This window comes from Fringilla coelebs (assembly GCF_963513975.1).
Source record: "Fringilla coelebs genome assembly, chromosome: 2".
Taxonomy (NCBI): domain Eukaryota; kingdom Metazoa; phylum Chordata; class Aves; order Passeriformes; family Fringillidae; genus Fringilla; species Fringilla coelebs.
Window position 1 is genome coordinate 11,288,004 of NC_140029.1, and position 25,462 is coordinate 11,313,465.

General features: G+C 36.1%; 1 protein-coding gene across 6 annotated transcripts in view; it reads left to right on the forward strand.

The window, feature by feature from the left end:
- The window catches only part of DMD (dystrophin), a 972,793-nt gene that overhangs the window by 667,259 nt on the left and 280,072 nt on the right, over positions 1-25,462 (forward strand). For all 6 annotated transcript variants that reach the window (XM_084201221.1, XM_084201219.1, XM_084201223.1 and 3 more), the window contains one exon: positions 13,822-13,939. In XM_084201221.1, the coding sequence (XP_084057347.1) occupies positions 13,822-13,939 (118 nt within the window). The remainder of the gene's footprint in view (positions 1-13,821; positions 13,940-25,462) is intronic.

The following is a 25,462-nucleotide window of genomic DNA, read 5'->3' on the forward strand; positions in this document are numbered from 1 at the left end:
TTTTCTATGCTTCTTTCAAAAGAGAAGTATATTCATCCATTGCAGGTCTTTAAATATAGCTAATACCCACAAGGTTTTTTGAGCCAGTTCCTGAGTATTATAGCTGAAATTCATGAGCTGTCACATCAGAATTCATATTGGGTTAGATAAGAGCGATGTCACACCAATAACAAAGTTAGCAGTGTTTGTTTATTGTCTTTCACCCAGAGACCCTCTGCCCTGAAGCTGTTAACATAAGTATTAGTGCTAGAACAAACCTTTTTTCAGACTCACTTCAAAAGTTTCAGTGACTGCTTTATTCTGTTTGGGTAAAAATGTTGAAGCAAAAAAAGTTTACAGACTTTATGGCATCTGCAAGGATTATCTCCATCTTGTATAACATTACAGAAGAGAAATGAGCTATAGATTTGAAACTCTCGTTTCCATAAGGGGATAACAAATACTGTGGATAATAGTGAAAAAATATGTTTAGACTCTGTGATGGGTTATAGTCCTTATCCAAGTATTGGCAGTTGTTTTATATTGCTTGTACATATATATGTGTGTGAGCATGTATGCATACATATCTACATTTTAGGTATATATATTTCTTTCCTTGTAGAAGATATAATGAAGACCACCATCAAAATAAACTAAAATAAATTATCAGGTAGTTAGGAGGATTGGTAACAGACAATTCTGAACAATAGCCTAACTAAACAGTGACTCTGAGGTTGAAGTAGTGAACAAATACCTGAAAATATTCTTCCAACAAGAATAGTAGGAAATACTTGCAAGATTAAATTATGGTCAGTTAGCACAGATGTCCTCAGGCTGCTCTATGAAGTTTTTTTCAAAGAAAATTACACTGAATATGCAGCAATGGAGGTTTGACTCTGACCTCCTTCTCTCCTGAGCACATGCATACACACACACACAGATGTTGTAGTACTGCAATATTGTGGGTGTGTCCCCATCACAGACAGGCTCACTGCAGCTGTTTTAAATGAGATAAAGCTGGGGAGCAGATGCAGGTGAGTGGTTTTGTATTCAGCCAGGTGAGACTCATCAGATCTCATTAACTCAGAGTAGTCCTGAAAGGCTCTGTAGTGCTGAGCTGGCCCCAGAAATCACACAGCTGTGCTCACACCACGCTCTGTGTGCCTTACTTAAGTCTGTCTGGCCTAAGGTAGTTCTTTAGTAGATCTGCTGTACAGCTTCTTCCCTGTGTTATGTGTAGTCCAGAACTGGGGTTTATTCATCCATAGGTGAGTGAGGATTGACTGCCTTTCTGGAGTGTGAGCCTCAAACATCACTTAGCTCCTCTCTTTCACATCACTGCTTTTCCTGCACCTCCAGCCCCTCTGTGTCAGGCCTCTACCCTGCTGTTCCCACCCCTTCTTGTTGCCCACCCTGCATACATCTGCCTTCACACAGTGAGCTTGAGCTCAGTCTGAAGCATCCACCTTCCTAAGGTGAGAGGTGAATGATTCAGGAAGCAGGGTGGGTACAGCTGTTCAGAAGCTACTGTTCACTCTCCCAGGGAATGTATGATGTGTGTCCATTTTCAGTAGTGCACTGGAGTCTGGGCACCCAAAGTCTTGGGCTAATGATGCTGTGGAAGTCGTTGCTTTTTTTTCCTTTTTTTTTAACTCTTTTTTTTTTTTTTTTGTTCGGTATGACTAATGAGTATGCTCATGCTTTGTGGCTTTTTAGGGTTTAAGGGATTCTTAATCTGTGGACAGAGATTTGATTTGGAGTTAATTCAATAAGCGTGCCCTCAGCCAGAAATTCTCTGCAATTGTGTGCAAACATGGAAAACTCTCCTAATGCAGCTCTTACATGACTTTAGTTGTTTGTGGTAGAGAACATTCCTCCACAAGAGTAACTTGTATGATCTGATTTCCATATGCAATGTCTTACACTGTGGAAGGCAGTGAAACATTTTCCTTTGATCTATGGTGACATCAGAAAATATAAACCACCAACCCTCCAGAGAACAACCTTGGCATACATGGTGAATCTGTTATAATTATTTGTTATCTCTTAATGCCTGCACATCTGCAGCAGTGAGTAATTAAAGTTTGAAAGAAAGCTAAATTTTTAAAAGTTATTACAGTCTTCAAAGTTTTTCAGAAATACATTTGAGTTTGGGGTTTTTTTTGTTTGTTTTAAAGAAACACATGGGTTAGAGTCAAAGTTAAAACATCCTTTTTTACATAGTAATCTACACCTAAGGCTACTGACTAAAAAAATATGATATCACAGCAGCTATTCCACTGTCAGGAATCTGTTTAGGAAAAAAAAAATTAAAATTTCTGACCACAAATCTTCTCCATTACTACATTTTTAATTTTTACTACTGCTGCTATTGGTGTGACATTTCTTTGGCATTCACTCTCAATATCACCTTAATTAAAATGGCGATGTGTAACTCCAGCTATCTGTACACCTACTGCCATCCTCCTGCCCCTCTTCAGTAAGGCAGCCCAGCCCTTTTGCATTCCAGCTTGCTTCTGTTCCTTTCTCTCAGAGCTGTGTCCCTGTCCCACCTGTGCTCTGACCTTCCTTGGCACAGAGGCTGTGAAGGAAGGTCATGGGGGTAGGCTGGCATGGTGGCATCAGTGCCACTAGAAATGGCCAGCCCGTGGCATCTCCAGAGCCCTTGAGACCCTTCCTGAGGAAACAGCTGATACAGGGGACAAGGACATGCTAAAGCACATCCCCTAAACTTGTTGGGTTTGTTTTGTTTTTAACCAGAGTATATTATACTGTCAGGGATAAATAAACTGATGCTGCTTTTAGCTGGCTCATCAGCACTACGGGATAATGGCATCTGTTCAGTCTTATGTGTAATATTTCTCTTTAATTTCTTAGTGCAGTTGCTTATTCTTGTTTCAGCCCATGTTTCTAGAGAGTTCTCCAAATCCCTTGGATGTGGATACAATTTACATCTTTGTATTTTATAGTGTTTGGAATGAAGGTATTTAGAAGGATACTCTGGAGGGATAAAATAGAAGCAAATGAAATGGTTGATTCCTAAAATCCGTTTTCTTTTGTTAATAATTAATAGCTGAAAAAAAAAATGCTTTTAAATGTAGCTCTCACTGAAAAAAAAAAAAAATCTTACTTTTACTGTCTGGTGGAAAAAGTCCCTGGAAAGAAATGTGTCTGCATATGTATATGTGATAATTTTCAAGAGAAAAGAAGGAATAAGGTCAAAAAGTTGAATAAGAAGAAAAAATTGTCAAGATAGGTACATTTTTCAGTTCCATAGACTGTAAAATAGCTCCCAGTTTTGCAGGCTGCTATTTGCAAAAAACAGTGACCTCAGTCTGGAGTCCTTCCAGGATTCAGCTCTTGAAAAACTGCTTGTCACAATCTAGCATTTCCATGGGGAGATACAAATCATTAATTTTTAAAAATATAACACATTTGAGAGCTCTTGTTTCCACCTCCCAATATGGCCTTTCAGCAACTGACTTTGTGATGGTAACAGGGAGGGGGAGAGCAGGAGACAGGGTCCAGATGCATCAGAACAGCCTCCCAGTTAATTTGGGTTCTCCACCCTGGAGAACTGACTGCATCAATCCTCACATAATCCTCTATATGGGATGACATTTTCTTGTACCTTCCTAATTTAGTGTGCAAAAAGTGAAAATATCGCTTATCAGATAAGGCCAAATTGTCAGGTATGTTAAACTTGAAAATTATTATTCCAGGATTTTATATGTTTCTCTCTCCTGTGCTTCATGGCAAATTGTGTGTCAGTGCTACTGATGTGAAAATCACCTTATTGGTTTTGGAAAATTACTGCTCTTTGTAAACCTGAAAATCAAGTTGGATTAACTGATAAAGATGACCACTTTTTACCAGTGAGTTGTTAGCAGCCAGTGCCACAAGCCTTTGGGTTTAGGAATTTGGGTCTGTGAATTATTAAAAAAAAAAAAAAAAGCTCTCCTGTTGAAAAGCAGCACTAGAAATATGGATGATGTACAGTCATTCCATCTTCAGTTATTTTCCAGCCTGACACCATTATGGAACTGCATATAGTGAATTTATGAATGTGGTCAGAAGTTTTTGCACAAAGCAGTGTGAAGTGCAGTTTGTTGTTAAACTGAGGCTCATCTTTTGTAGTACATGGGAGAGCAAGCACATGAGAGCTGTCTAGCAAAAACCTGGCAAAGAGTTTATTTCTTTCTGGAACTGTGGAAAAACCTTGTCTATGAAATGTTTCTATTTTACAAACATAACAGGAACTAAGTGTAAATAAAAATACACTGCAAGATACAGTTTTATACCTATTTTCATTCCAGTGTCCCAGGAAAAAGTTGAGAGTCTGAAAAACAAGTTCTGTTCCTCAAAAACAAGGGAATTGCAGTCATAAAACAATAAAAACAATAGTTTCCAATGCACAGATAATCTTGTTTGTGGAAAGCATATTAGTGTTTCCAAACAAAGATAATAGAGAAGAATATTTTCATTTTGACCTTTAATATTGTCAGGAACATTTGTTATATTTATAAGTGTGTTGTAATATTATCTCAAGAAATCCTTTTCTGTTTTGACCAGATAGTGAAACTCAAGCTTATTGTCCTTCTGACCTCAGTTACTCCTCAGTTACAGAATAGGAATCAGAGGAAGGTTTTATTTTTGGAACTTTATTCATTTGGTTCCATCTTTTTTATTACAAAGGCCCACTGTAAAATCCATATCTATACCTGCTTGTGTATTGCCATGTGTGTATACATGAATCAACAGAAAAAGCAAATTGTTCTTTCCTGGTTTTATTATCATAGTGTCAATCTACTTTATCAGTGATTCTTTCTTTTGTGTTTATATCAGATTCATTCCTGAAACTGTCATTCAGATAATAAAACTGTATTTTCTGAAAAGGAAAAATGCTAATTTTTCTTCCACTGGAGCAGCATTGTGTGGCTCCTCTGCAAGCTCCTAATGAATGTCTGTACCTTATGCCCCAAGCAATGTTTACAGATGAAATACATTAACAGTTCATAGTAAAAGTTCTTCTTGTCTGAACAAGAAACAGCCCCAGTATTTTGCTTAACTTTATGCTTAAACACTGCTCTCAGTCAGAAATTGCTTAAATATATTTAAATTATATCTGTGTGAGGGAGGGGGACCAAGTAGAACTGTTACTGATTTGAGGAAACTGGTGTTGAAAATTCGTCTCAGACAAACTGGCATTATAGGGGAATTAATTTTTTTTTTTAATTTCCCACAGAATCATTGATTTCAAGGTCAGAAAGGACAAGTATGTTCACATACTATGTGTGCAACCAGTCCATGGGATTTTACATAGAGATTCATCTTCCCACTCTTCCAACCTGTGTCTATTAAAAAAAAAAATTGAATTTAAAAGTTCTGTTAATAGTCTTTTATATTCTTTAGTGATTTGGTCTGTATTTAAACATATTGGCTACTGAGAATTTGCATTTTTTGCTGTTTTAACTGTATTGTCTTCAATTTCCAACCAATATACCTTTTCAATGGTAGTGTTTCCATAGCTAACAATTATTGTATTGTCAGGAAACTATCTTCAGTAGCTTTTAGCATGAGCAAATTTACCCTCTGCAGCAAGATATATTAACCAAGGGGCAGCACCATAAAATGACAGAAAGGTCTAAAATGAAGCATAATTTCATAAAATAGGTGCAGCCCAGCCTGGACACTCATGCCCAGGTGTGCTGCTGCTCAGCTCTACCATAGTGCTGTTTGCTCCTCTCCTCTGCTTTGGCTTTTGCCTGTGTATAGAAGCCTTTCCAACCTTTACTCTGCAGAAATCTAAAATCCAGTACCCATCTTAGCAATAAACCTCCTTCACCTGCCTCTTGTGAATATGTGCTTTAATCTGACAGGTGTTCTCCACCAGCATTCCCAAGGCTACTCACTGGAAATGCAGGAGGGAGAGGTGCTGCCTGCTCTTGTTCCCTTTTATATTTTCTAGAGGAGAGGGCATCAGTGACACAGCTGCTCCCAGTGAGTGCCCTCGTGGCCAGGAAGGCCAAGGGTACCCTGGGGTGCCTTAGGAACAGCAGTGCCAGCAGGTCAGGAGGTGATCCTGCCCCTCCACTCAGCCCCAGTGAGATGAGTGTATCTGCAGTGCTGGATCCAGTTCTGGGCTCCTCAGGACAAGAGAGACCTGGAACTCCTGAAGTGGGTAAAGTGGGAGGCAAGAAAGAGGAAGTATCTGGAGCATCCCTCTGATGAGAAAAGCCTGAGAGAGCTACATATACATTTCCTTCCTTCCTTTGCTGTTAATGAAATATGAACATCAGGATTTTTCATCTTCACCTTCTGTATTATTGTTGACTGCAATTGAGTACACAGCAAAAGAAATGTGGAGAAATTAAAAGTAAATGAAACAAAGAAACAAGCACAACAAAAAGAAAGCAATAAAAATGGAGACAAAAATATAGTGTAGTTCTGAGAGCAAATGCTGTCAAAACATACCAGAAAAGTTTAAGTGACAAAACTAGGCTTGTAAATTCATCTTTTGGCATGACAATGAGATACGAATAAAGACCCACCTTACTAGAGTTAGGCTAAATCTATTTCAGAATTATTCCAACATTTCTTATTAGATAGAGTAAATAAGAAACACCTTTCCTTTCTTCTGCCCCCTACCTACAGACACAGAGTTAAATAGTATTAAGTTCACTGTAAGAAAAAGTTTTTTCTTTTTCAAAAGCAAAGCCAGACAAACCAGAATAAATCCTTTTTCTTCACTTTATATTTTCTTGAGAAAAATATCTCGTTTCCTAAGGTCCTAAAGAAAAGCTCACCTGTCAACTTATGCTGTGCCAATCCATTTTACTCTCCTTAATTATTATTCACTTGCTATTACTGGAGAAACCTTCCAATAAAAGTAATCAAAAATTTCCAGAAGATCCAGTAGAAACTGATGAAGTCATTCTGTAGGGGTTTTTTTGAAGCATAAAATTGGAGAATTTGTAGAGCATCTTTAGTCTAGATATTAGCTTTCCTTGTCTATAAATATTAGGTTTTTTCTTAAATTAAAAAAACAGCAAAAAAATCTGCTTGTTTCTTATCTTCATAACATAAAATTGTGTCTACTCAGTACTATTTTACTTTTGTCTAAAAATGTGATAAACTGATAAGTATATCATCCTAAAAAAAAAAAGGCTAAAGCTGAAGCCTTGAAAAACAGAGCATCTGCCCTCAGTGTCCTTGGTAATACACATTTTTTAAGCGCATTGGAAAAGCCCTTAATTTGAAAAACTGTTAGTTCTAAAAAAGAAAAAACTATCAAATTGTGCACATTCACATTCCACAAATGGCAGCTGTACACGGAGAGATTTCAGTTCTGCTGACTGGAACAGAAACTGGGGAAGCTCCGCAGCTCCTAACACCAGTTCCCATCCATTAAGTTATTTAGTAGTAGGATGAAAGGACATCAGAAACCCTGGAATAGTTTTTCCTGGTTGTTTAAATGCTCATACTTTACTGCAAGAAAAAGTAATATTGAATAGCCACATAGTTAGGGGTCGAGAGGCTGTAATTCCACACACAGTTCACGTATATCAGATTTACTCTTAGGGCTCTAATCCTGTTTCAGTCTTCAGTTCTTACATGTGAATTATCACTGCATTCTAGTGGAATGGACCTCATTATAGCCAAGTACCCAAATCTTCAAATGTTGTTCTACTTGTTACAGATACATCTTTAGCTTTATTCCTTTTTTTCCTGGCAATAGCTCTAATAGCGCAAATTCCTTTTATCGTAGAATGATTCATTCACAAGCCATGTTAAACTGTAATCGTTTTCTGGTCCCCTCTCCATCTTCTCCATCCTGTATGCTGGATGGACTCCAGTGCAGTCCATCAAGGCATCTCACTCATAATGAGCAAGCTGCTGATGATTTGATCCTCTTGATGTGCTTCCAAAGTCCTTTCCTACTGACAAATAAATGGGGAGCAGGGTGAGCGGGAGGATGAGAGTTATCCCAGCTCCCACCACCATCATCACCTTACCTTTTTCCATCACCTTAGCTTACCATCACCATCCTTTTTGGTCAACACAAGGAGACTCAAATTAAGTACTCTCTGTTCTGTTTGGTTTGATTAGTGTGCATCAACAGCATGTTGCACACCTTGCTTTAATTACCTCCGGGCATAAACCAGGCTTCCTAAGTTGTAAAGGAACATTCACAATGCCACCAACATAACTGAATGAGTGATTGCCACCAAAATAACCACACAAAAAGTTCTATGGTGCTTTTTCATGCATCTCATGCAGCAGCTGATAAGCTGTCACTGGTGGCTTCCCCCCAGCATCACTGATGGAGCTGAGATATTTCCTTAGACAGCAATGAGAGCTGCTGAGGCAGTTCTTGAGGTGGCCCTAAGTGAACATAAAAGTACATGCTTAGGAAAACTTGCACTGCATAAAGCACTCAGGAAAAATCAAATTCATATTGTGTAGTCTGATAAAGTTCTGATTTCACTGGCAGGCACCAATCAGCTATCAACATTGCTAAATCGTTGCTCTTGATCCTCATCTTTTCCTAAAACTGTGCATGCTTAGGAGGGAAAACAGGAAATAGTTAATAGTCAAAAGAAAAGTTGTTTCAAAAGAGAAAATTCCTCTGCATTATATTGCTTTCATTGTTTCATAATTTTATGTTTAAATATGGAGAGTATGTAAATGACCATTTTCACTCGTATTCTCTTCCTGCTTAGTGACAAGAAAACAAATTCAAATTGTGTTTGGGAGGAATATCTTAACAAAGCCAATTTTATTATGCAAATGAATTGTAGGTGTTGCATATCTTCATTTTCTGAAATTGTTAGCAAGTTTTTCCAAAGCTTTCTCTCTTTCTAGGTGTGTGTATATAACACATTTTATTTAGAAAACCAATCAGCCACAAGAAACTTAGTTGTTTTAAGTAAAAGTTGTCTTGACTATACATTTTTGAAGTTATCAGTGCATTTTTTTTTAAATTTAAGGTTTAGAGTCTAAAGTTTTTTCAAAAGATGAGAAAATATTTTCCTTAAAAACTAATTAATGGAATTATGCTTTTCCTGAGGATATCATGGTGAGTTAGTTCAGAGGAGCAAATAGCTTCACAGGATAAGAAATATATCTTCCTTTTCCCTTACATTCTCGCATTAATCATTCACTTGTGCTCTTGTGGTTCACTGGTTTGTTTCTTTAAACAAGGTTGGGAGTGGGCCAAAACAAATCATCCCAAACAGTTGAGAAGTGTAAGTCTTCAGCCATGGGCTGTTACTTATAAAAAGTGCTTCTACTTTGCTCTTAACATGGAAGAGCAAAAATCTAACTTGCTGGTTTGCCCAAACATAATTTTTTTAATCACTCACTATTAGCATTCCTATACTTAGTATAAAATAGATAACAAGCTCTATTTGACTGGGAGCATGCAAGCAGCAACCTTAACTCTTGTTGATATGTTTGAGTTCAGCAAAGGGAAATGGAAATCCTGGCTTTGGTATAGGAAAGATTTCTTCAGATACTAAAGAGTGAACACCCATAATGAGCACTAGTAGACAATTAGTCAAATGAGTAAGTCTTGGTACCATCCTAGAATTCAGCTACTTTACTTTGATAACATTTGCCATAAAGTCAAGAAAAAAAGGAATTAAAAAAAAAAAGGAAGACTGGATAGATTTAAAGATCCTGTTATATATAGAAACTAGCATGCCCAGAGTGTCAAATATGCAAGCTGTATATTATAAAGCCAGAAAATATTTTAATTCTCAGTCTCAAACCTTGAAGTCGCATCAAGAATTTGTCACTCTTCACCTGTTTCAGTTTGTCAGTTTATTTTTTAGCAATTTTTATGCAAGTTATTTCAGTTGCTGACTTGAACAATTTGTTCCATACCTCAACACCCATTTTGTGTAAGAAAATCATAAAAGTTAGGAACCTGAAAATTGGATTTTTCTTTTGAGCAGCTGCCGTCCGCAAATGTGGAAAGATTGTTAAAAGTGAATAGCATCACTTTCTAACAAACTCTAGGTAGGTTGCATGACTGTATCTCATTACTCATTATCATGCATTACTGTGCTATCACCAAGCATCATTATGTTGCCATTCATAGATATATGGAAGAAAAGAAAAGCTCTTTTGGGGTTTAAAGATGTGTTTGTACAACTGTGCATGTCAGTGGTCCTTCACTGTTGACCTACTTATATGAAGTTGCATTTATAATTAAACAACATTTCTTTATTGAAATGGTTTCTATAATGTTCTGGAGAATGCATTTTTGTACCTTTACAGAGCACTAGAAAAGTGTTCGTAGAGCATGCAAAAGAATTTGTTTATTAAAAACCCCACAACTTTCAGTTCAACTGACTCCCTAAGTCATTGTGCTTGTACTTTTGGTGACCTAATGGGGATTGGATAGATTTCTGTTTCATTTATTTTGAAAGTACTTTAATTACAACTTTCATTTCTGTATTACCCATTTTTATATAGCACATTAGTTTCCGTGTGCTGACATTCCAAATCAGAGGCATCTGGTCGGTTGCATCTGCTGTGTCTCCACCAGGGTGCCACTATTAATGAGCTTTTATTCCTATGGCTGTTGTAGCAGTAACTTCTAATAGTTTCCATTTAGTTTTCTGTTGAGGATCATTTTACAACCTTAAATACTTGGCTGAATTAGTAAATGTTTTTAAAATGCTCTCCAGGTATTAATTTCTTCTGATTTTGGTTTTGTCCATTTGTTTTAGATTATCCAGCTAATGCTTTAAAGCTATTAAATTTTAATTTTTCCCAAAAATCATACATAGTGATCTTTTAGTTTGTATTCTTCAAAGAACTGCTCTTCCTAGCATAAATAGCTGCATTTTTATAAACCCACAAAAACAGCTTGCATGATCAGTTTATCCAGTCATAGAATATTTTTCTGAATATGGTAACACTTGAAGTGGAGCTCAGGTGTTGTTGTTTATTTTCATGCTACAGGATCACAGGAAGAGTTAGAAATTTTGTGTTTTAGTAGCTACTTTTATCCAGGTTTCCATTGGGGTTTGGTACATACACGATAGGTATAATATGAAATGTGTATTTGCAAAATATTTAAGATTGTACAAACTGGTAAAAACTAGACCAATAAACATTGTAACAATTTTGTAATTGAAATTGGTAAAAATATACTGAATAAAAGAGGTTATTGCTTGGGTAAAGCTCTCAGACACTTTGTAGTAAACCAAGGAAAAAATATATTTATTTGAGAAATCCTGATTTTTCTAAGAATAAGAAAAAAAAATGTTTTATAATAATGTATTATTGTCTTGTGAAAGGTCTAAGAATCTTTAGATCTGTATAATGTTTTAAGAGTTTAAGAGTGTCCTTCTTGAACTTTTAAAAATACACTCCTGTGCATCCAGAGGAAAATAATTTTATTCACATGAAATGGTAGATTGAAGGCTGTCCACATAATCCATACAGGGATAAGATTTTTATATCCCCAAGGGAACAGCAGAACTAGCAAGACTCACATTAAAGAGGCATTTCTAGTTTTCCTGAATGTCCAGTTCAGGAATTGCAGATGTGTCTTGGGGGTAAATCCTTGGGCACAGATCACTTCCATTTCCTCATTTTGGTACTGAGCAAATCCTTTCTGAGCTGCCCTTACCTAGTGCTTCATTTCTTACTATATGAAACATATAACAGCAGCTTTCTTTAGTAGTGGTAAAACCAGAGCATTTAATGTCTAGCTGGAGACTCAGGCTGGATCAGAGAAATCACTTTGTTTGTGTAGTCTGGTATAACATTATATTTAGGAAACTTTAGGGAAGAGAGTCACTCCTGGCATAAGACCTTCGAATTATTTAATTTGTTTTTCGTCTTGTGAACATTTTCTAGGAAGGGAAGGAGAGAGAGAGGGAAGCCACAGAATTATCTGAGTCTGTTGTGTGTGTTTTAGTCTTCTTCTGCACCATCCATATTGGCAATATGTGCAATACAGTTGCTGTTCCACTGCACTGGGATTGCCTTTCCTATTGGGAAATTCCTGTCCCTCATTAACTTCTCTTCTTATAAAATGGAGTTTGGAAGGCACATAGATATCTAGAGATAGTAATGGCATCAGTAGATTTTATTTCTCTTACTAAGGAGAGACTTCTAATTAGAAATTTCTTCTTTACTTAATTATGCAAGCTGCTGTTTTAACTGCATCTTTCTGCAATTCAATCAGTATACAATTGAAAAAATACCATCCAAGCTTTTGAGTATGACTTTAAAAAGCCAGTTAAAATAGATTTTCAAAGACCTGATACAGAAGTTAAAAGCAAGAATTTCACAGGGTGTAGATGTGTACAGAACTAGATGTGTATCTTGAAAATTACCCTTTTTTTCCTAAAGAGTTTGTAATTGAACAAAATGAAACTTTGTGGAGCTTTAAGTTTGCTTTTCATAGCACATGCTGTAGTTACTGAAAGCTATATTCTTATGCCCTTTTGTTAATCTTACAAAACAGAAAATGGTATTAGGTCTTTATTTGTAACCTTCAACTTGGTGGAAATTATGCAACTGTAGTCTGAAGCTGGAGGGTCAAATTTAAGATCAGACTCCCAGGCCTTTTCTATCCAGAACAGTCAGTGAATAACAGCTTTTTAAAGTAAACTATGATTATTTAGAACAAAAGCATTTTAAGGAGAGGAGACTTTTAAGACAGGAAAATACTCCAGACACTTTTTCAACAGGCAGGTGAGAATGCTAAAAGATTACAGTGACTCCGTAACTGGCCTCAAAAATAGAAATCCTTCTCTGGCCTTTGTCGCCAGCTTGTTATCTGTTAAAGTGTACCTGCTGACTGTCTGATGGCACACTGCTCTGTTCTAAAGACTAAAAGTTGTACATAGAATAAAAGTAATTTATAGTCGTAATTATGTCATCAGTATTGCTACTTCTAACTCCTAAGACTGGGAAATCTAACGAGTATCTTTTCTGGAAACTCCACAATAGGTAGCTGAAGTGTCTGAATTTGGTCAGTCTTCTAAAGACATACTTGGATGCTTCTCATCTGAGAAATTATTGTACTGATTCCTTGTTTGCTCTTCCCTAATCCTTTGAAATAAGTTAAATATGTGCATAAGTCTTATATGCCGTACTTTCCTTGAGTTTTCATTTTCATTTTACCCAAAGCTATTGTATTTTAGTTTTTATTGCCTTCTAAATACCACAAAGCTCATCTTTTTCCCCATGAGAAACTCTAAATCCACTTCTCACTTTCTAGTCAGATTGTCTGGGCTTTATATATTGGTTTGAGTAACATATAAGTTATTGTGAGTGTTAATTATTTTTCAGATAAGTAAGGACGGAAGACAGAAAAAAGTGACATTACAATGGCTTTTAACCAATAGATAATAATTAAACAGTCATGAAATATTTTAAAATAAACATAATTTATTAGACTTCATGAGCTAATAGGAAAAGCCTGCCTAATCTGGCAAGAATGTAAACCTTTAAATCTTCTTTTTGAAATAAACAGTAAATTATAAGATGATATAGAAAAATAGCACCCTTCTATATAGCTTTATAGAGGAGAATAGTTTATCCTGCATAATTTGACATGTTAAAAATGTAGAACAATTGCTACTTTATATTTAGTTTTACAGGTTCTTTAAAAATTTTTTTTGCAAATTATACTTGGTATTTTAAAATAATAACAAAAATATTTAGAAGATCTAGACCAAATTCTTTAAATTATTTGAAACAGCAAGCAATCTTTTCAAGTCTAGTTTGCACCAAAAAAGTCCCTATATGTGGTCTTCTCAAAAGCTCTTTAGGCTTTTTTTAAATTTTTTTTTTAAATTTGTGTTCGACTAGGCAATACTACAGGATCTGGACCAAAGACGTCCCCAGCTGGATGAACTAATAACTGCAGCACAAAACCTAAAAAACAAGACAAGCAATCAAGAGGCCCGGACAATAATTACTGACCGCAGTAAGTAGTGATTCTGTTATCACGGCATTTCAGCAAACATGGAAAATGTCCTATCTGATAAGCACAGCATTCTGCAGATACTTTATGCCTTTCCCAGGAGAAGGAGAGTTCCAACAGGTGACAGTTCTCATATGACTTTTCCAAAAGTTTTATAGAAGAAATGTCAGTGAAAGTCAGTGACCCCATATTTCAGATTTTTCGCTGCAACTTCACATTGCTTGTCTTCATAACGGAAGGACATTGTACAAAATGTAGAATGTGAGCACTGAAAATAAAGAACTACATTTCTTCTTACACAAGGAGAAAAAAGAAAGAATTCACAGAGTATAGCCACAGGCTTGTAAGAAGCTTTCAATTCCATCCCCCGTAGTACAGCTGCAGGCTCTTCTTTCATCTCCCCTCAGCTGACGCACAAGTCTGATGATGCTCTGCATTACTCTGTATTATTCCTTCAGTTCTGTTTTCCCTTTCCAAATTTAACCAACTAGCTGTGCCTAAGGTGGAAAAATTACTAGATTAAGTTTTAGAAGAAGCCCATAGAAGACATAGTGTTGTCACCCTTGAAAACTTGCATGTCTTATACCCCTCACTATAGGATGAAACACACTCTCAAGGGCATTTTATAAAAGCAGCCCTTGTGCTGGACTGCTGTATATCTTCAGTTATTATCTCAAGTTCTCAGAGCTAGAAACTAAGAAAAAATTGATGTTTTGTGGTCCTCAAGGTCGGCTGTGAAGCTTAGAGAAGACCCAGGCCAGGTGCTTTGCATGTGGACAGAGACGACTCTTTTTAGGTAGATGCAAACTGTTCTGCACATCCTGGCCTGGAGACTGGGGCTTGCTCCCTGAAACTGATGACTTTGAGCATGCAAATGTAGCCTAAATTTTTCTATCCCCATAATTACAAACCTAATATATCTATATAATTATTATCTCTTTCTTTTTATTCCATCAGTGCATTCCATAGGTACATTCCATACTATGTTCAAATCAAAGTGCATGTTTGGACCACATTGTTGATACTCACACATATAAATGCTATTTAGAGTATATCCTATGTGCAATAACATTCTTAAACTGCTATTGAAATATTCTGCATAGAAAAGGAGAAGCTTTATGTTTTAATTAAAATATGAGAAGAAAGTGATAGTGCTTATATATTACATAAGAACCCACTCCTGTTGGACATGCAAATTAATTTTAGAATCACCTATTCTTTTGAATTCTCATTAATTGTGTACATATACTTTAACTTTACAGTGCTTATTCAAAACCAACACATGTAGTACTCTCATCAGTATTTTGTAGTATGTTTTAATTTTTAATTGTGAGACAAGTCTTCTGAAGTTAGGAATTGTAGACTTCAAAAAAATGCAAGCTTAATTCCTATACATCCTCATGTGAATTGTATGCACGGCTGAATTTTTTTCTGTTGGAAAACTGCACTTCACTTTAAGTGAATTTGCCGATTAAGAGAGATTAAATGCTTCTTTCTCATACAGCAAAGGAGAGCAGCTATCAGACTGTAAATCATGAAGGAGTATATCACAGCCCAACCATATTACTGATTGTGTCTGTGGCTGATAGTGTGGTAAATACACTTTACATGATGATTTCTTAGTTTTTATCTATAAGAATTCCAAAATTATCCATTAGTTTGGAACTTTAAGTACCAAAAATTAGTTTTACTGTGATTTAGGAATTAATTTCCTATGCTGAAATTGTCAATATCCTTGTCTACAAAAATGCAGCTTAAGATGCAGTAGATACAGGTCATGTCCCTTTATTTACTTTCATGCACACCTTGGAGTATGATCAGAGCCATTTTTGCTCCAGTTTTCAGAGGCAGCAGACTAGATCCATGAAGGCTTTTCATGTTTACTTAGTTTATATCTGGGCAATTCTAGTAATACTAAACACTTCCTAGGGGGTATTTATTGCTTTTGGATATTAAGGAGATCATGATATTTCTGGGGACACAAAGATGCTAGGACTTTACAATGTGACACACAAGGTATTTCTGAATATTTGCCACATATAACATACTCTCATGTAAAGTACTTCTTCTAAAGAACAACAGTAATTTTTATAGTTTTAATTGCTTGATTTTTTTTTTCTCCTTGTGTGTCACATGAAGAAGATGGAGATTGCTCTGTTTGGTTTAAATTAGGCCTGCTGAATACTTGTATAGACAGGATCCACTTGTTCTAGCTGCAGCTCCCTCTGTAGTTCATCTTTCCCATCCCTTCACACTGCTATCCTGTCCTGAAATAGGGAGCTCCTTAGTCCCAGCCCAGCTGGCTGCCTCTAGTTCTGTGCTCTCACCTGCTGCACTCCTGTCCTGTACAGTGCTCTAACCTGCTGCAGGTGTTTTGCCTTGTCCTCCAGCACAAACTAAGTTCAGCCTGCTGAACCCAGTGTGTTGTCCCCAGGTCCATTCCTGGGAATCTTGTTCACAGACAGATCTGAACCCTGTATTGGAGAATCTACTCCACTTGCTAAGGTTTGTGTGTTCCTTGAAGCCATAGGGAGTATCCACTCCCTTATACCTGTACCTTGCACCAGGGTCCTGTTGCAAGTCCTCCCTTGCTACCTCATCCACAGACTTTTTCCTATTTCCTGAGTTTTTCTCCCTCCTCATGAATACAAGTAGGTTACCATGGTTATGTTTGAGCAGTTACCAGTACATATTTAATCTATTCTGTTTCATGACCCGTGTATTGACACATTGGTGCTCCCCTGCAGCAGCTGGGTACCACCCTCACCATTCTGTAATGCCACACTGCCAGAGGCCAAAAGTGTCTGATCTCATCAGGAAGGAAAGGGAGAGATGAGCTGCAATGCCCTGGTCTTCATGTAGGAGCTGATAGATTTGACTTTATCCAGTGCACTCCCCGGGCTGAAGCACAGCATCTCACACTTTGGGAAACAAAAAGATGAGATGAGCTAATTTGTATGAATAGGTTGTTCAATCACCTGGCCAATATCACTGAAGAGATATATTATAAATACTAAATTAGACTCAGGTACTCTACAAGATTAGAGTTAGCTGCATTCTTCATCACAGGGTGGGTTGGTGTGTCATCAACTGAAAATAAACCCTGAAGGCTCTGGCTTCTGTGCTGGCATTGCTAACTCTTAAGTCACTCTTCTTAAAGATATATGTATGTTATGTTTATTAAAGTTCAACTTTAAAATATATTTAGAAACCCTATTTCCTTTTTAAAGTATTTAAAGTATATAAAAAGTATATAAAGTATATAAAAAAATCAAGGTAAACATCTTATACAAATTTTTTTAAAAGTAAAAAAACCTTTGTTAAAAAATGTCTTATGAATTGGAAAAGAACTCTATAATCATGAGATTATTTTTAACAGAGTTGTCATAGTATTGCATAGAGTCAGTCTTTTTTATTATGTAAAAGCAGTAGTGAAAGAGAAGGTCATACAATTGAATTATTTCCTATGAACTTTTTTTCTCCACCCTTCATTATCTGCATGAAACTTCTGGATGTATTTTACATGCAAAGACCTTGTCTCTATAAAGTAAAGCTTGTGTTATATTTACATAATGTTATATTTAAATCTCTGTGTATTCTATTTAAATCATAGCTTGTTTACAACTTACACATTCAAGATGTAAGAATAATAATTACATTCAGTCTTGAGGAAGAGTTGTGGGAAAAAGCAACATACCTCTCTGCTCTTTTAATGCAGAAGCATTCTGTTCTAACAGAACCATATGCTGTACAATACCATTTTTTCTCTCTATAAGGCATCACAGCTCCAAAACACTTTGCTTTACTTCTGCTAAAAATGTTGCTTCTTTAAAATGAATGGGTTCATAAGTAATTTTGAATTTTAAAAAGTAATTAAACTTTGAAGATTCCTTATTTTCAATCAGTCCTTATGTATGAATACATAAAGTTGGTGAGAAGTTAATATAGAAATACTGGGGGATAATAAATTTACATTCAGAAATATCAAAGCAATTAAAAAGACTGTGTTAGATCTTGCTAGATTCTGGAAATATAAGAAGTGTTAAATAGCAGGCCTTCCTACTGCTGTGTTCACACACATGCAAGAGATAACAGTGCATAACCCTTCTGTGGTTTTACTTTGCTAGTAATTTGCATCCCAATTTTGCAGTGTGTTTTCTGGCTGTGTATGTGATCAAGGACGTATGGAAATTCATATTATAAAACAGTATGGAGAAATAATCTGTTAGTAGCAAAATAATCTCCCTTTCAAGATTATAAACAAAAGTAAACATATTTCTTTAGCAATTTTGTGAAATTTATTGTACTCTCAAAATATCACTTGAGAGGTTAATTAATTCTTATTACATTAAATTTGTAAATAATAGCAATAAATACAAGCATTAAAATGAAGACTATTTTGATAAAGAATTATACTTTGTGACAAAATAGTTCCTTTTGAATTTTTTTTTTAAATTTTAGAAAACATGTTCACAAGGACATGAATAATTTATAGACAATGTCTTTAGAAGAGGTATTTTGTTTTTGTGGTTTGTTGTTTGTTTGTTTGTGGCTGTTTTTTGTTGCTGGTTGGTTTTGATATTTTTGAAGAAAACCTATATGCTATAATTGGTTGTTAGCAGAGCTGAGTTTGAGCTAAACTGGAAAGAGTCTGAATGTCTCTGTGTCACAACATAAAAATGCCTTTATTTAGTAGTCTGCTGTATTTGACAGTTTTACGGCAAAAATCATCAACTTGTCATCACTTTCACAACAGAATATATAGAAATTCTGCAGTGAATTACAACTGCACTGGTGTTCTCGACACCTTAATAAAATAGCCATTTCCACTGTACTGCCATCCATGGGATTTTCTCTTAGAGTTATTGAATACAAATGATGAGTTTACCACTTGAAAAAACAAATTCATACAATCTGGGATTTGCCATCCAGTAGTAAACCCCCTAACTGCCAAGACCAAAAAAGAAAAGTGTAAGAGAAAACTGCATTTGTATACAGTTTTCCAGTTATCTTGTTGATATTTGTAAGCTGAATTACTGAATAAACCCCAGTTGTATGTTCTCTGAGTTCCACATATTTGAACATTTCAAGAATTTGAATTTCCTGTGTCATTTACATGCAGTTTATTAATCATCCTGATGTACAAGTTTAGAGCTGACAACTTGTTTTTCCCATGAGAACTTTACGCCGTATAAACAAAACAATGGAGAAACAGTAGGTTTCTTTTTAAATGTCAATAACAAGAGAAAACTAGAGCTCTGAAAGGGGTAGAATCATTCTGAGAAGCATATAGAGTCTGAAACCTGTTCTTTGGTGCGTGTTTGCTGCTGTAGGGCCTGTAAGAAAGTCATGGGACATCTTAGGAAGGAGTAGGAAGTTATTTTGGAACACTGGGGAGAGTTGCCCTTTAAGAATGGGTGATAACATGCCCCAGAAACATCTGAATGATTGGGGAACTCCAGTCATATATAATTTCTCAGGCTATATATACTAGAATATGATTCAGTGGAAAAAGGACAAGATCTCAGTCTGCTTCAGGTGTTGTAGTCCTCCTAAAAATGCTTTGAGACTAAGGGTGACTATTCTTCACTTCTGGTTATATTCTTCAGCAGGAATGGCACAGATTTTTTGGTAGCCCCAGAGATCATAAGTGTATTAGGTGATATAATTGCTGGTGGCTTGCTTGGATGTCACAAATTAATCCTGTAAAGATAATTACAAAACTTCATGTTGTTGGTAATTCATGTGGAACTAGCTAGTTCTAAGCCAGATATTTCTAAATAGGTAAAAACACAGATAAGAACAGAATAGATAATCATAACACTGCAAGAAATCAGTCTGTGTGGAAAGACAGGCACCCTGGATTGCTGTGATGTATAGAGGCACTTAATTATTTCCAAATAATTGTCTCTATACATGACAGCAGTGATGTATAGTGTCTTAGTAAAAATTTGTCTTCTGTCCTACAAAAGCAGAATGGTTGATCAACTCTCTCTTGAGAAAATTATGACCACAAAGTGAGTTCTCACCCAACTGTGAACTAGTGAACAGTAAAGACAAAGTCCAGTGAGGAGTGTAAGGCTGTGCTACAGGAAGAGAACTTCCAGTAAAAGTAATAATAAATACTTTTCTTAAAAGCCTTTAAATAATTTCAGCTTAGCCCAGAAAAGTGAGAGCAAACAAACAAAAGCCACAAACAAATCACCCAAAATAAGGAGAGTATAATTTGGTAGGGAGAGTATAATTTGGAGGTTTCACATTAACAGGCTGCACTTTGTTTATGGTGTAGCCATGGGTACATGAAGTTAACTGGTTGAAAGAGTTGGGATATACCCTCATCTGACAGAAGAACATACTTTCCTCTTTAGCCTCAGGAATGATTTGGTACAGCATTGGGGTTGAACTGCTCTTTGAGTCTGCTTTGTATCTTGTTGTTAACCTGCTTAGGGATGGAGCTAGTAGAGGTGGTTAGTCAGAGTACAGACAGGGTTCTTGCAATTTATAGTATCAAGATAATTTAAGTCTATTTAATATTCTGCAATTCACTCTACTGTTCTTCAAATGTTTGGAGACTGAGTTGATAGAATTGATTTTAAACATATAAATCTTCAGCCCTCCACCCCCAACCTTCAACCTACCCAGCCACCAATTAGGTGAAATTGTGGCCCAGAACCATGAGCAGACATGAAATGACAAAGTCTTGTCAGCAGGAAAATCCTTTCCCCAGGTCCTGCAGTCTGTTCCCCTACTATGGTAAGTGCTGTTCACTGTTGTTAGGGTCATCTTTTCTTTCTTGTATGCTCCAGAGTAGTCATATTTTAACAGACTGGTTTTGTATAACTACATGCCTTTGTTCCTAAGGTCTTTGTGAAAAATCTCCATTCATATACCCATTAAATGGAGCTTTCTCTTTTTTCAATTTAGCAAGAGTAGCACCTCAGTAGCTTCAGAAAGAAACAAATTTACTTGCAAAAGTGTTATAAGCAAAATGTAAAGGGAAGATAAGAAACTGCCACACAGGATGAGATGGTAGATCCTACACATGTAGGTCTCTGAAATTGTTAGTAGCATGTACTTCTGAAAAATGTTGAAGGATTCAATAATATGCAAATCTGAAATAAATTGAGATTGCTTCTCAGGATACAGAGTCTTTCACATCTCAATTAAAGAAGTTAAAATTTTTTTTAAACATTTAATTGACCAAAACTGCCAAGAGTATGTGGTTCTTTGGGAAAGCAATCACTGAGTTATTTTAGAGATTTCAACATATTTAACAGTATCTAATGTGAGGCTTCCTATTTAGAGTGTTGCAGAAAAAAATCTGGTTTTGATTACATTTCAAAACTGAATTCATTCTCATTTTTGCAAATTTTAATTAACATTTATATAAAATACTTTAAAAACTGAAAATAAATGCTAAAGAGGTTTTATTACATCTTGTCAGAAGAAGCAGAAGAATGTTCCATTGACTTGTGTAGTGGCCAGATAATCAGTAAGGAATGTTTTTCTCATTGATACTGGAAAGAGTCAGTCAATTTACAATGTTAAAAGGAGTAACGTAAATAATTGCCATCAGCAGTGAAGATGCTGTGCTCTGGTAGCTCCCCATACATGGTGACTTTTGTGAGTGAAGTCACTGGTGGAAAGTGATGGAAGTGCTTCATCCTTGAAAGCAAAGTCAGGGAACGTGTATTCCTGCTTTCATGTAGCTGGAACAGGATCTGCCACCCAAGTGCAAATATAGACATGTGGACTAGGGAATAATTTAGTTGTGTCTGTAATTTCAATCAGTAAAAACCCAGGCAAGGTAAGGATGAAAATATATTCCAGGATAACCTGAGAATCCGTTATACACACGGTAAAAAGTGAAGACCTTATTGGTAAGGAGGACTACCACAACAAAGTAGGACTTGTCAGTTCTTTTCCTGCAATATATGATTATATCCAAGCAACACTTCTCATTCTGAATTTTTCTTCATAGAGGAAGTTCCCTGCCAAACACTAAGCACTTACTCCTAAGTCTCAGATCAGTTGTATGATAGTATATGGATTTTTTTGTTTGTTTTTGCCTTTAGATATCAATGAAAATATAGTAAGAGCAAACTTCTTGAATCACTAGAAGTTAGAATTACCTCAATTTAATTTCCAGATTTGCTACAGACTTTCTTAACAATTCCAGAAAAGTCTTTTAATTTCATTTGTTCAGATTTTGGTCAAATTAAGGTGGGCTAATATCTCTCATCCCAGCCTTTTTCTGCCATACCTCTTCAGAAGACGAGGTTTTTCTACCTGTTTTGTCTGAATCTAACAAACCTAAGTGTTTGCTCTTTTGGTCTCTGTTTTAAGGCACTGCTGTGTTAGAAATAGCAGCTTGCACAGAACATTTTTAATATATAAGCAGACATTTAATTTACAATATAAGCAGACATGTAAACAGTAAAAATATCCATTTTATTTTTATCTTAGTCATGATGATACAAACAGATGAGCTTTGCTCATGTAACAGCACATTAGTCAAAATGAAAATAAATGGAAATAAAAAGAAATTGTTCAGAAATAAATTTTTGAGAATGTGATCAAATTATTTATTCACTGACAAATGGATGGGCAATATTTAATGTCCACAGTTATTTTAAATACTGCATCAGAACAGTATATATTCATTTATACAAGACCATAATTTTCTGTAGTAATTAGAGGGCAAACAGGAAACAGAGGTCCTGCTCAGCAGAGATTACAAGCTAAATTTAGATGCCACATAATCAGCCATATCAGGAAAATGCAGGTTTTGGTGTACACTGTGTCCCATCTCTTTTTCTAAAATGGGTGAAATACACAAAGAACATATATTGGAACATGCAGTTCTCAGACAGCTTAGTTAAGAATCCTGGAGTACGTTTGGCCTAAGGATTTTACTTTGGCTATCCTCGATATAAATTTATCATAATTTTAGTTTTGCTTGAGTCAAGAATAAACTGAAAACAGAACCAGTGTTTTACACAGCCCCAAAGCTCCTTTGCAAGTCCAACCTGAGTAAATACTGGCTTAGTCTGTGTGAGAGAGGTCCTAAGATTTTGGTGAGTGGTTGCACCAGCTGGTGATTTGATTCTGTTATGTATACAAACCATCACTATAGTCACTTATGAAATACTGTAGATAATTCAAACAATTTAGGTTTATTACTGGCTTCAGGACCAAATGGAGGCTCTGAGGCTTTTCAGTCTGTGTTTAGTGGATAACAGTGTTTCAGCCTTTATCATACCAAAAAGGGGGGGGAAAGAGAAAAAACAAAACAGTTCTGGAGACTAGCTGCTTCATCTTTCTTATTTCATCTTTCTATCTTTCTATTTCATCTTTCATCTTTCTTATCAGCAAGTCTATTCCGTGACAGGTGAGAGAATGACTTGACAGAGGACAATTCCTGGTTGAGTAACAGCAAGGAGGGTGGATAATGAATACTCTGATATGTGGTGAGAAAGTGGTGGCATTTGGGCTTGGTGAAACTTAGAGCTTAAAAGGGAATATTTAGGAAAAAGATCTATTTTGTTATATTTTAATTGGATGGGAACTTGTGTACAGTCGAGCGAACGCCTATGCTATGGAAATTTTTGCTGGAAGTGTCAGACTGTGTTTATGTCTGCTTCATCATCTTAAGTTTAGAAATGAGTGCTGTATTTCAGAGCAAGGGATGTAATAATTTTGCAGAATATTCATTACATTCTCTCTGAGTTCCTGTACTTTTGATACTTGGCTTTCTTCACTGCAGCATAATATTAGGATGGAAAAAATAATGGTTTCATCTGTTTGTTGGATAATTTTCTTTGCTCCATTTTATGTAGTTTCCTGAAAATGCAGAATTGAACAGAACAGACTATTTCAGATGGAAAGGACGTACACTGACCATCTAGTCCTTCTGCTTGACCACTTCAGAGCTGATCAAACGTTAAAGCACTTTTTAAGGGTGTTTTCCAAATGCTCCCAGACAAGGGGCATTTCCTACCTCTTCAGGAAGCCTCTCTCACTACCTATCCTCCCTCTCAGTAAAGAAATGCTTTCTAATGTCCAATACAAACCTGTGCAGTGTGTTAGGTTCAAAATTTGCTGAGTTTAAGCCACATCAGAATAGTGACTTTGAAGTGTTTGTCTAAAGTGGATGAAGTTCAGCCCACAGAGTGTCTCACCAATGTTTTGATCCTTGTTGGAATACCGTAGAAGACATGAACAAAGTGTTGATTCTGATTAAAAGAAAACACCCCAGAACAAACACAACACCTCAGACAAAGGAAACCAAATAGTAAAAGGCAAGTTATCATGTCTTTCCTTTTCTCAAGATTGGTGAAATTGATACTTTCTTTTTCCTTAGCTAAAATATTGCACTAAGATGACAGATATGATCCATTGTTGATTGGCTTATTTTTTTTTACTACTGTTTAGTTATTAATTGTAGTGTCATACCAGGCTCCACAGATTAAGACCCAGTTTATGTGACCTTGAGAACTAGTTCTTTAAATTCAGAATAGGAAAACAAAAAATGTTGCCTGTTTTTGTTTTTTTTTTTTCTGGCACACTCCTATGCTTGCAGAATTGTGCTCCTTTCAAGTTCAAATACCAGCATTTTTTTGATGGGACCCTCATTTTCTAATCAACAATTAACTAAAAAAAGAAGAGCATTGTAATTGACAGAGAAGGCTCAAAATGTTTGAATGTTATGGAGTTTTCAGAAGAAATATCTTTCTCCTATTATCTATGTTACTTCCTTAGTTGACTCTGTTGGATATTCACTTTGAAGTGCATGAGCCATTTTAAGTGTGAAATTTAACTACTTCTCTGCTTTATACTTCAATAAAGTTGAAGTTAAGAATTTCAGCTGTTAGGAAGCTGACATTGTCTTTCTTTGCATAAACAAAAAGTATGGATTAACCAGTATCAGACTGACAGCACCTTGTGGAATACTTAAAAAATTGGTGCAAGTGTGGGAGGGAAGAGAGAATGGGACAGTTCCAAGAACCGTGAAAATGCCAATCTGAAGAAAAAGCAAGGGCCCCAAGCAATCTTTGGAAATAGTTCAAAATTGGTGCAATTTATCTAAAAGACTGTGACTGTAAATCCAAAGCAAAAGAAAAGGTAGATTTTAAAAATTTTCAGTCTGTTGATATCTGAGGCTTTTCTTCTCTCAAGAAGATTAATGTAAGATAATTATTTTACCCAAATTACCAGGACAATTAATCATCTACTTTGTAAACTTGAATTTCTTTTGAGTCTATAAGCTTCTGTCTGTACTGGAAATTATAGTCAGCTGTCCCTGAAAATATATAATGGGTGAAGCTGTATATCTGGAATTTCACTGCACTATTAAGTGCTGCATCCAGCTGTGGGGTCCCAGTACAAAACACAGGGACTTGTTAAAGCAGGTGCAGAGGAGACCTTGAGGGCTGGAGCACCTCTCTAGGAAAGCCTGAGAGCTGGGATTGGTCATCCTGGAGAAGAGAAGGCTCCTGGGACACCCCCTGCCACCTTTTGGTTCTG